Source organism: Thamnophis elegans, chromosome 3 (assembly GCF_009769535.1).
Source record: "Thamnophis elegans isolate rThaEle1 chromosome 3, rThaEle1.pri, whole genome shotgun sequence".
In the NCBI taxonomy this organism is placed as follows: domain Eukaryota; kingdom Metazoa; phylum Chordata; class Lepidosauria; order Squamata; family Colubridae; genus Thamnophis; species Thamnophis elegans.
This window is the reverse complement of record NC_045543.1, coordinates 47,228,335-47,241,573: the sequence shown is the minus strand read 5'-3', so window position 1 is coordinate 47,241,573 and position 13,239 is coordinate 47,228,335. Positions and strand designations below refer to the sequence as shown.

General features: G+C 37.2%; 1 protein-coding gene across 2 annotated transcripts in view; it reads right to left on the bottom strand.

Moving 5' to 3' along the window:
- PAX5 (paired box 5) overlaps nucleotides 1-13,239 on the bottom strand; it is a 244,207-nt gene that overhangs the window by 48,167 nt on the left and 182,801 nt on the right. For both annotated transcript variants that reach the window (XM_032213884.1, XM_032213882.1), the window contains one exon: nucleotides 5,634-5,735. In XM_032213884.1, the coding sequence (XP_032069775.1) occupies nucleotides 5,634-5,735 (102 nt within the window). The remainder of the gene's footprint in view (nucleotides 1-5,633; nucleotides 5,736-13,239) is intronic.

Below are 13,239 nucleotides of genomic sequence, written 5' to 3'. Positions count from 1 at the left end.
AAGCTTTGCCTACCTGAATAGGAAAAATGGCCTCATCTTACTGAACAGAAGGAAGCTCTGTATATACCTAGTTCCATAATGGAAATCAAATTCTTAAACAGCATAAGAAGTGGGAGATAGTAAGAATTTTCTCTCCAGTGAACAACAGGTGGCCACCATTGGCTGCTAATGCATGGCTAAACTTCCTAATGTACTAACGTGGCAGTTAATGGTGGATTTTTAAGGTACAAGTTACCCTTCACACTGCAGAATTTGAAGGGAGGCACATTTATTTAACAAGTGACTGAATAGGTACATGACCCGAAAACTCCCTTACCGGTGGCATGTTCTGTTGGCAGATTGAAAAACAAATCTGGAACTCCCCATAGATTGACTCCAAGTGCCTGATTTTTTACTGTCAGGATACTGCAACACAAGATCAGTAATCGGAAGAAAACTTTGTGGAAAATGGATTTTCTAACATCAATTTATAAACTTTGTGTGTATGTGTGTCTTTGAGTCAGTCTTGACTCCTGGCAATTGCCTGGACAAATCCTTGTAGATTTCTTGACAAGGTTTTTTGGAAGTGGTTCACCATTGCCTGCTTCCTAGGGCTGAGAGAGAATGACTGGCCCAAGGTCACCGGTGTGGTTTTATGCCTGAGGCAGGACTAGAACTTACAGTGTGTGGTTTTTAGCATGGTGCTTTAACCACTATCCCAACCAGAATCTCTGTAAACAAATAATGTGGCTAATATTACTATCTGTAGCATTTCTATCCTTGTTATAACTTCTTTACACAGCCTATATTTTAAAGACAACTTATTCCATCTGTGTACTTTGATTGAACTACTAGCATAACTGATGTGCAGAAGCAAATCTATTGCTTTGTTCTTTATGGTTCATTGAATTAATCTCTTTGACCATTCTTGCCTTCTGTGTTCACAGTAAAATACAAAAAGCATACAAAATGTGGAACATTTCTGTGGGACATATTCAGTGATTCCATAAAAAAAATGTATCCTCAAACCTTGTTAACCTGTAATAGAACTCGTGCTTTTACATATCCACCCATGAAATGGCTTGACAGTTTCACTGTCAAAATAGACATCAGAGAGAATAGAATACTAAGAGTGAAAAAGATATGAAGATTAACTAAATCTATCCCCCTAGCTTCAAAGAAGGGTCATCCACAAATTAACCCTGATTATCACAGTACAGATCAATACACAACTTCATTGCAGGATGGAACCGAAGTAAACAAAAATTTTAATTTTTTTTACCACATAATCATTTTTTTACTACGGTATATAAGATTTTTTCCCTGGATGAACATAGGAAAAACCAGTTTCCAATCAGAAATAACATATGGAATATACATTACTGTAATTTCTTTAATAAATTTGCATGAAGGTGCAATGCATGTTAGGCCAAAGAAATAGAAATAATAGAAAACATATCTCCCACCCCATCTCTCTCACACATACAAACACCTCTCAATCTTGCTCCAAATCACTCCCAAAACATACAATCTGATTATTTTATGAACATTCTATGAAATTGGAATTGGCTGTAGCTATCTAAAAGCTCATATCATGTGAATAAGTGTAACTCAACCTTAGCATCACCTTCCACAATTGCACATACAACCCCATTTCCTTGTAGATGCTTCCTATGGTCACCAAGGTGTTAGGAATCAACTAAGAAAATAATCAAGGTGTTACTTATTAAATAGACAGTGATGGTCCCATGAAAATACAGAATGGGGAAATACACACTGTATGGGAAGCACGGCAACTCAATTGACAAGACACCATGGAAAGTTGCTAATAAGAAGAATCAGACTGAAGAGCCATTGGATGCTTCTAGAAAACTCACAGAACATAAGATAAAAATGCATACGTCATCTTGTTTGCTTTCCATATATATAATCATATTTTCAACAATCATACTTGATTTTCTGAATCTAGGAACTTTATTGTATTTGAATCTTCCTTTAGAAAATTCAGTGAGACTTCTCAGTGTGACTTATATTGTATTTCTACAAATTTTGTGTGTGTGTGTGTGTGTGTGTGTGTGCATATACATATACATACATACATACATACATACATACATACATACATACATACATACATACAGGCTGTTACAAATCTTATATTCTTTCCTAGATGTATTTCTCAAAGAGCAAGTTTAAACATAATGCTCCTGAATGAAAAGGCTGTATCTAAGGCAATGGTACAGTATATACTACAGTAAAGTTTCTCAACTATGGCATATTTAAGACAGATGGACTTCAACTCCTAGAATCTCCCAGCCAGCCATGCTGGCTGGGGGATTCAAGGAGTTGAAGTCCACCTGTCTCTAAGTTTACCAGCATGATCTGGGGACTCAGCATGAGTTATCCTGCAGGAATAATCCTTCATCATTGTTGTGATAAGTATGCATTTCATACTGGTGACTACATTCTTCAATTGTCCTGGCTTCATGATGATTTAGGAATTCCAATAAATTCAATGCAATTCTCATTTTCAACACTAAGGAGGATTATGACAAATATTACCCAAATTGATCTTGGTTCTGATTTTCTGCTCATAATATATCTTATTCCAAGATACCTGCCTCCAGATCTGATCTTTATGGAACAAATCTTACATAATATTTGATAGATATTATGCATGCTGAAAGGACTTACAGTGTTCATTTATATATCTTTCCTTTTATTAGCACATTTCAGAAGAAGATTCTATAGTAGAATATATACTATTGGCAGAAGAGAAGGAGGAAGAGGATAAGGAGCTGCTCCTTTACACTTTATTTTATAGTTTTTCCTCTGCTATGTTCATTAATTATAGCCCTCCCTTATGGCTAATTATTAAAAGATTTATTACAGCCACTTTTTGCATGTTTTGAAAATTATTACAAGAGATCAATATGTCTAGAAGTGAGTGTCTGAGAATTGGTAAAATGAATTCTCCCTGTATAAATGTCAGCACAGAATAATTCAGTCATATCACACTGATGTGTGTGTAATAAAGCTGATCTGTCATCTGTTGCACAGCCAAATGATAAAAGACTGCAATGAATTCATGAGAGATTTCTGAAATGGGCCATCCAAATGATAAGTGACAAGAGAGGATCAGTAAGTTACTTTGGATGCTAGTTAGCCTAGTTTGAAGGAAGAAAGGGGATTGAGAAAAATTACAAACCATTTTCATTTCTTTTTAGATCAGAATATTATCATTAAAGAAAAATTAGAGGGAAACATGCAAATTAATCTACATGGCTGCTTCTTTACATATTTTTTATTTTTTTATATACATGGCTGCTTCTAGTATAAAATTGAATATGTTCAGTAATTTATTTGTATCTCTACTATTATACCTACTGTATAATGAGTGTAAGATGATGCAGCTTGTTCTCTTTATGAGAGTAAGGAAATATTTCACAAAACCACTTCAGAATTATTTTTTGCTTGTTCCGAACATATATGCGGTAGGCTGGTAATTTCCAATTTTCAGGTTACATGATAAACTGGAAATGTGATTCCATTTTACTGTGTTAAGAAAAAAAAATATTTTGCAAGGGTGGATCTATTACTGTTGAATCAATCATGTATTTTCTGAATAAAGAATTGGTGAGAGAGCCCTGACTGACCAGTCAAAATCATTTTTGTTTCCATAGATAAAGCTTAATTGACTAAATAGTAAGAGAAATTCAGTTATATTTGCATAATCAGTTTTCAGTCTCCTTTCAATATTAGGGCCTAATAAACACAATCTATTTTTTACTAGTGGTAAAATCTAGGACTGTGCAAGTTTGAAGGAGCATTTTGATCAATAAAGCTACAACTGAAGCTCTTCTCAAAGTCAAGCACTGAATACAGGCAGTGTTCCAGAAACAAGAATTAAAAAAGGCTTTTTAATTCAGATCAAAGTAATCAACTGACCTTTCAGTCTGAAATAACAAAAAAGAGAGATTCACTTTTCTGAGCAGACCTACATGGCATGGGATTGGTTATCTGAGGAACTGCCTCTCCTTGATTAGAGTTTAGAGTTTTTTTTTAGAGTTTTATTGGGATTTATATGCCGCCCTTTTCCCTGAGGGGACTCAGGGCGGCTTACAACCACAAGGGAGGGGGGTGCAGTGTCAAAAACAGAACAGTATGTGAACAAAGAAAAAATAGTAAAAACACAACTTTCATTCAGCAATCAAACACTCGGGCGGGTAAATTGGGAACCTGTCCCCAGGCCTGCTGGGAGAGCCAGATCTTGAGGGCTGCGCGGAAGGTCTGGATAGTGGTGAGGGTACGGATCTCAACGGGGAGGTCGTTCCACAGGGTCGGAGCTGCAACAGAAAAGGCTCTCCTCCGTGTGGTTGCCAGTCGGCATTGACTGGCAGATGGAATTCGGAGGAGGCCCAGTCTGTGCGATCTAATTGGTCGATTTAGGGAGGTAATCGGCAGAAGGCGGTCTCTCAAGTACCCAGATCCACTACCATGGAGTGCTTTAAAGATGGTCATCAGTACCCTGAAGCGCACCCGGAGACCAACAGGTAGCCAGTGCAGCTCGCGGAGGACGGGTGTAACGTGGGCGAACCGCGGTGCGCCCACTATCACTCGCGCGGCTGCATTCTGGACTAGCTGTAGCCGCCGGATGCACTTCAAGGACAACCCCATGTAGAGCCCATTGCAGTATTCCAGCCTAGAGATCACAAGGGCTCGAGTGACTGTTGTGAGAGCCTCCCGGTCTAGGTAGGGCCGCAACTGGCGGACCAGGCGAACCTGGGCAAATGCCCCCCTGGTCACAGCTGACAGCTGGTGGTCAAAAGTTGATTATATCTGCCCATCCCACCATATCCATTTGAGGGGGCATGTTGCATGTCCCGTCAGCTAGGGAGCTACATCTGATGGAATCTAGTTGTCAGAGCAGCACTCCTTACTAGTACTGATGATGTTACTTAGGGTAATGAAACATCTGCAAGAGCTCAGAGAGAACCAAGGATCCTTCATTTCAGCCCTGAGCTACAAATATTCTCCTTTATTGATTATTGTTGTTTTTTAAGCTCTGTTGTACACCGTCCAGCGTTATAACTCACTTTTTTTAGCAGCATTGTAATTTTGAATGGTTATTAAACAAAGTTTATTAGTTGTAGTTGACGACTACCTGTACAGATTAAGTATGTCACTTCCAAGTATGAGAACCCACAGGTACAATTGTGAGAAATGTTTATAACCAAATTAATTTAAATGATTCACATGCTAAAAATGCAACAAGCAAATTATCCCAAAATTAATCTTACATATCTCTTATCATATGAATTCAACAGGAAGCTTCCTTCCAGACATATTTTGAGTGAATAACCTCTCTTAGTACCTATTCTATTAGTTCTTTTAAATCAGTCTCCCTCCAATCAGCTTGAAGTCAAGTTCTAATTTTCCAGGAGTTATATACATCATTGTCATAATACAATTACAGAGAAAGGCAGTTACTTAATTTGTGTGTTTAACATCTCTCCTTGCCTTCAGGTTTGTAAATCTAGATGCAACTGGCATGTAAAAGGAGCACAAAGGAAATCCTTGGCTTTGTGGCTGAAAGTCATTGCTTTCATTCCCACTTCCCATGCCTCCCCTTCTTTTTTTTAATGAAAACTCACCAGGCACCATCCCTGTCAGCGTTGGAGCAGAGTAGCTGCCCTGTCCAGCAGGGGGGACGTGTGGAGGGTATCCAGGGAGGGTTGTGCTTGCTAAATCACGACCTGAAAAATCAAACCAACAAATCGCCTTGAGCATTCACAAGATCTAGACATATTTTTACATTTCCCTTAACACCCAAAACGCAGGCCGTACATTTGTCAAAACTCAACTGCAAATACCAAAAGTGGGATGCCCCCTCCCCTCCACCAAAGCTTGACTTTGTCAGGCATGAGAAAGATTTTCCTTTATTTATAAGCACCACAAGTAAGAGATCGGCAGCAACTGCACACAGTGTTACAAACAAATTAAAAGCAAGGCAATTTTGAACACAATTTGTTCCTTGTCCCTTCTTTTTAAATATACAATTCAGCAACACAAAAAGGGAAGCAAGTGATTTAAAAAATAAAACAAGTCACAGTCCGCTCTTTTCAATCCAAATGCAGTGTGGTTAAATAATAGAAGAACTGACGGATGAATTGAATGTGGCCTGTATGTAACTAGATGATTATCCCAATAGCTTCAACAAGACTAATGAATAGATGATAGATGTACCCTGTTTAAGAAACATTATCACTGCTCTGTTTAATATTGTTGGGTAGTATATATTATGATGTATTGCTTCAGCTTCCCTACATACAGATAGATACTCTCAATTTGGGCAATGCCAGAATATCTGGAGGGCACCAGGTTGCAGAAATCTGGTCTGAGTTGATGCATTTACTTTTCTGACAGGACTATTTGCCCCTCTCTTTAATATGTTCAACATGACTTGGTGAGAATAATACACCTTTTGGCTATTTCCACTCAAACTGTCAGTAACAAAAATGTGACAAGCTCATTGGGAATCAGATCCTTATATGAACCATCAGATAATAACAACAAAACTAATTTTGGGTCAGGACAGGGAGGCAAAGTCTGTTTTATAATTTCAGGTAGATATTTTACATTCCAGCTGCTTACACCAAAGTAAGATTTTTCTTGATAGTTTCTCTAGGATCCCTGTTTGAATAAGTGATTAATACAAGACGTTCTCAGTAGAATGAGCTACTAACATTGCAAGAAGTTCAGTGTGATTTCCCTGAATGGTGAAAAACAGGATTTCAAAAACAGATAATATAGAAAGAGTTATCCAATAATATCAATACATTAATACAGAAAAGAAATGAATACCTGTGTCTATGACAGTTCTAAAATATCTGATCATATTTATTGTTTGTGCTCCAGTAATTTGATGGTTTGGGCTTGATGAGTGGTATATGCATTATTGGATAGTATTTTTTGATTAATATAAACCACCTAGCTATTGGGATCTGGGGACTGCATGAATACATTATTATTATCAGCTGAAATCAATCCACTGTAGGATGAAGGGCACTTTCTTGAAGGTGATACACCATTATCCACCACACTAGTCCAGTGAGTATTAGTAGATAGATGTTGTTTTACTTACTAGTCTAAGGCTGATAGAGAGTGATTGGCCCAAATCACCCAGCTGTCTTCCATGTCTTTGAAAAGACTAGAATCTGTTTCTCCTTGTTTCTAATCCCTCCTTTTAACTACTGCATAACAATGGCTCTGACATAGCAAATAGATAAACATTCATTTTCTTTTTTAAGAAAAGATTTATGGGAATTTTGAAAAAAGAAAACAAAAACTAGAGCAAGGAAGAAAAATAAAAAGAAAGAAGCGAAGGGAAAGAAAAAATGCAAGAAAAAAAGATAAAGACTATAAAAGAAAGATAAAAGACATACAAAATGCTTCTGAAATTCTTCACATCAGTTATAAGTACAATTATATTTCAAACTTTCTCTTAAATATTATATCATAATGTTCTTCTTTCTATAATCTATCCTGTCTAAATTATCAAAGCCCTGAATCACATTCTTTTTTTTCTACGCCCACAGTTTGTAAGAAATTTCTAGTCACCAACAAATGTAGATAGTGTCTTTTCTCTAATCAAAGAAGTGAGGATAATTTATCCATCTCAGAATAAATATTCAATTTTAATACAACATACATAGACTGGAGAAAAAGATACTGCATACCTGACTGAATTACACCCAATTTACAGAATCATATCTAAATAACCCCCTGTTGTGGTTTTCTGCTATCTGTTTGTGATTGCCTGAATTCTGTGCTTCAGTGTTACCATATTCTATCTTTCCACCTGTGGAGGAATGTAGATGTGGGTGTGGGAAGGGGTGGAAAGAGCAATGAATTGTTAAGAGAGGAAAAAAAGCAACTCAGTCCTGGGAAAGTAGGAAGTACAAGAAAAAAACTCAACTCAACCTTCATTTGTTTTTTATAAAGTAATGGTAGTCCTCAACTTAAGGTTGGTCACTCAGAGACCATTCAGAATTACAATGAACCCACCTAGGGTTAATTATGACCCAGATTTGAAGTTCTAATGGTTCCCCCCCCCATGGTCATGTGACTAAATTTCAAATGCTTGACAACTGGACCATATTTATGACCACTTGCAGTAATGTGTTTAGCAACCATTTGGCCAAAACCTGGTGTTTCCAGTTTTTTAATAAAACTGAGCTTATAATGAACCACTGGTACACTTAATGACCATGGCAGCCACTGTATGATTTTCGCAAAAAAGATTGTAAAATTATGTTGGTCACATGACTGGCTCATTTTTCTGATACCTTTCTAGGAAATCTTGATATGCTTTCAAGATTCTGTTAATCTAATTTAAAAAAGCTTCTTGAATTCCCTGAAATGCCCCTTTCTTTACTCTGAAACTATTTTTTGTTCTTCTTTCTTTCCTTCTCAGTGGTTCCCATACATTTATCTTCTAAGGTAAAGGTAAAGGTTCCGCTCGCACAAATGTGCTAGTTGTTCCCGACTATAGGGGGAGGTGCACATCTCCATTTCATAGCCGAAGAGCCAGCACTGTCTGAAGACATCTCCATGGTCATTTGGCCGGCATGACTAGATGCCAAAGGCACATGGAATACTGTTACCTTCCCACCAAAGGTGGTCCTTATTTTTCTATTTGCATTTTTATATGCTTTCGAACTGCTAGGTTGGCAGAAGTTGGGACAAGTAATGGGAGCTCACTCCATTACGCGGCACTAGGGATTCAAACCGCCGAACTGCCAACCTTTCTGATTGACAAGCTCAGTGTCTTAGCTTCTGAGCCACTGTGTCCCTTTATTTATCTTCTACTCTTACTCAAATTGTAACATTTTCTTCTTTTTTGTGTTTCAATTTGGGAGGAGGAGAATGAGGGCTTGTCTTGTATGTGAATGAGTATGAGAAAGAGTGGCTTGTATGTATATTTTCTAAATGAGATACCTTATTTATAAGCAATTATTTATAATCCAAAGTTACCAATTAAATTATTTATTATTTTTCATGCTTTGTCTGTGCGTACATACATTTACCATACATACATACATGCACATACTTCAGAAGAAAAAAATATACATAAACATATTTTTTTAGGGAAAGGACATTTTAGGGTTGGTTTCAAATGGAATTGGTAAACCTAAGTTGGCAACGCGTGGAATTTGCGCCACCCACAAGAACTTGATTTGTCTTATTTGTTTGCTTGTTTGTTTGTCTGTTCTTCTTTTTGAAGGGGAATATCTTTAGTTCCAGCTCATCCTCCTTGTTACAAAATATTATTAAGAACATATAGATTTCCACAGTAACAAACCAACTAGTTTCCTCTGGATGTAGCACACTTTAAAATGTTGAAAACCTAACAAAAAGTGAATCAAAATTTCAATTGAGTTCTTGTTTAAAATTTTTAATGTAGTTCCAGTGAAGGGTTTGAACATTATGAGATAGTTAAGGGTAAAACAACCATCAACTCATATGAAGCAGAACTAATGTGAAGCCCAAGTTACAAATTTGGTTCAGAACCTCTTGAATCCTCTCACTTCCTGCAGCAGAGTACTGCATGCATAGATATATTATGTACACATATATTTGTATCATATTTGGATCATAAAAGATTACTAAATTGGGAAGACCTCTGCTCTTAATTTCTGTTGCTATTGCTATACAATGGGATTGCTGTGGATAGGGTTGAGATTCAGATAAACCTGCCATCTTAGGCCCAATGTTTGGGAAAGCCATATGTCTGGACCACTGGTGGGATTTAAATTTTTTTACTACTGGTTCTGTGAGTGTGGCTTGGTGGACATGGCATGATTTGGTGGGTGTGGCTTGGTGGGCATGGCAGGGGAAGGATGCTTTAAAATCTCCATTCCCTCCCCACTCCAGGGGAAGGTTACTGCAAAATCTCCATTTCCTCCCAATCAGCTGTGAGGTGTGAGCGGGGCCAGTCAGAAGTGGTATTTACCGGTTCTCCGAACTACTCAGAATTTCCGTTACCAGTTCTTCAGAACTGGTCAGAACCTGCTGAGTACCACCTCTAGTCTGGACCCTGATAGCCAGCAACCTTGTGACAGATGCTAGGAAGAAGGGTTGAGATAAAGATATGCATCCTTTCTGTGTCCATAACTATGTAATAGAGTTGCGGAATATGTTTTTATTAAACAAAACTGATCCTTGAGAGAAAATTTCTTGGTTTTCTAGAAATAAAAGGCTTAGGAAATTATTGTGAGTTATATAGAGTCTGACTGAAGAAAAAAGTCAAGCATTAAAGGCCTGAATAGAAAGGGCGAAAGACCTTTTCTAAACTATTAGTACAAGGTATAGCAAGACCTGAACATTATCAGGAAGAAAAAAAGCTATGGAAGCAAACAGGTTTTATGTGAAATAGAGTTCTAATGAACCGATAAACTGATATTTGCTTTGCAATGTTTATGCCACTGCATTCACTAACATGAGGACTTCCAGTGTATTATAACAATAATGACAATAAATTATTCCATACAGGCATACCTATAGTTTCAGAGGCAATCAGCAAGAGGAGGCTTTAAATCAGCCAGCCAATCAACAATGACCTTCTTTCCTGGCATGTAGTGTTAGTAAGTACCTGCCATATTGCTGATGGTTTGACTGAATATCTTGTTTTGAAGGTCTAAGTAGGTGAAACTCATCCCATAGGGTTTTCCCTTTTTTGCAAAACAAAAACATGGTATTAAATATTAGTCAAGGGATAATTATAACTGATGTGTTCTCTTCTCCTCCCCCAGTACTAGCTATTGGGAAAAGTGAAAAATCATATTTTGAAATAATTTGGAAATTGTGCACTAACTGCAAAACAATCCAAGATTTTTGTTTTATGAAATCTGAAACAATGTGGCACCACGTGTATTTGAAAGTAGTCAATATGTAAAGAGAAAGGGATGTAATGCATTTAATAGCTGTTTACAAAAGGAAATTGCAACAGGCATAGCTTGTCATGTGTACAAATATAGACTGTCATGCAACACAACAAATTAATTGCCTTTTACATTCTAATTAACAACCTCAATATCCAGATGCTCAATAGTGGTATGTCCATCTCTTTATCATACTAGATGGCACCATATTTGGATGGTGAGAGTTATGAAATAATTTTAGCACAACTGAAATGATTGTCAAAGAATCAGAATGATTTCTGTAAATGTCGCAAGACTTTTTTTCAGACAGCTTCATTGGTGGAAATGCGGGTTAATTTTAATTTTGACAGGTAGGGCCATACATATAGAAGAGTAAAGCATGCAAATACTAAAGAACACCTCCACTTTGAAAAAGGAGAAAGGCTAATTTAGGTCACCTGGCATCTTGAAATAAGAGTCAATTAATGCTGTGTAGGTGATAGTCCTTGGCTGACTGTACTTTGCTTTGGAATAAAAGTGACTCGGGACTGGTTTGTACTTGTATGAGAGAATATCAGGAAATCCCACCTGGAAGTTAAAAAAACTGTGGAAGAAAACAGTGACAACATTTTTTGCACTGTTGCCAAGAAAGCTGTGTTGGCACATCCATCAATGATGATAACTAAAATGTAGCTTAAAGGGGACTTTGCAATTTAGTATTGATTGAGTCCAGAAGGCTCTGAAGAGTCTGATGCTTTTGTCAAATTCTTACAAGGAGGGTTGCACAATTGCATCACAAACGATGCCTCTTTCAACATGCATGCCATGTCACAACACCCAGGACAAGCTGATGCTTACATGGTGTCCCTAGGCCACATCGAGAGATAGCACTACGTCCTGCGGATGCGAAGACCTGCATTTTTAGAATACATTGGAAGAAGGATAGTGTTGGTGCCGTTAAACTATGACACCCTAGGCCAGTGCCTATTTAGCCATCCCTGGACAATACATGTATGGAAGGATCACTGATATTATCATCTGCCCTCTCCCTACCCCCATAGCACCTCTGTTTGGGACTCTGACTATGGCATTATTATTAATTCAATCATTGTTTCACATGCACTGGAAAGTTGGGCATCCTTTTATGAAGAAACTGGTTGGCTTCATTTAGTTATTGAAAAATTAGATGTCTTTAAAATAAACGTTGATTAATAAAATGTGTTCATATGGCAAAATGGCAGGTATTAAACAGTTAACGTTTGTTACTGTTATAAACCAAAATCATAAAATAAACAACATGTCCCAAAAGGGGAGTTCCATAAATGTACAGTATAAGACATAAAGCAAGTTTTAAAATATTTTTTTAAAATTACCCAAAAAAATCTAAATAGATGAAGCTATGTTGTCCCCAGCAGGAAATTGTGTGGTCCTAAATCAAATCCAAATCCAGGATGGATAAATAGATAGATACTGTAGATAAGATAGATAGATAGATAGATAGATAGATAGATAGATAGATAGATAGATAGATAGATAGATAGACAGACAGACAGACAGACAGACAGACAGACAGACAGACAGACACCTACATACACACATTTATAAATTAGCTTCTTCTACTGCCAATGACCATAATGAGACTGATAGACTTAATGTCTAAAATCTAATTCAATTCCTTTCTTTCATCCTAATTGATCCAGGAGTTAGTATTGAGGAGAAAAGAGAAATTAAACTAAAAATAAGTTTGGACCAGGATCCAAGGCCACATAGCTTTATACAGGTCAAAAAAGAAACTAGCTCAGATTCCAAGCATAGTAAAGAGTGATTAAGTGATCAGAGATTTGGTCCACATCAAGAAGTCTTCTCAAGTACGATCTGCAACCAGTTAACCAGGCTAACTTCAGAAGGCAATGTCTATTTTTGATTGCCCCTAAACCAGAGCTGGATGGGAGATCCAAGTGCGCTTCTGATCTAATCCTTCATCTATTCTCACAGGGGTTGATGATCCTAGTTTCTGCTACAGGCTGGCTGCATTCCACCTGTGGCAGCCTTTCCAGCAAAATCAAATCTTCCACTTAATTAACTTAATTAGAAATCCCGAACTCCATACTTTCCCTTTAATTATATCTGGAAAACATCAACAGGCAATTGCTCTTCTGAGAGGGTCATACATACATACCAAATTGAAGACAAAATGTGTGGGTTTTCTTTCCTTTAAGAATCACCAGTATTATTTTGATTTCTTGACAGAGTTAGAAATTATTGTCAGCATAGTAATATATCTCACCAAGTGCAAAAATCTTATGTTGTTATTCAAGTATTAAGCAAAATATTAGTA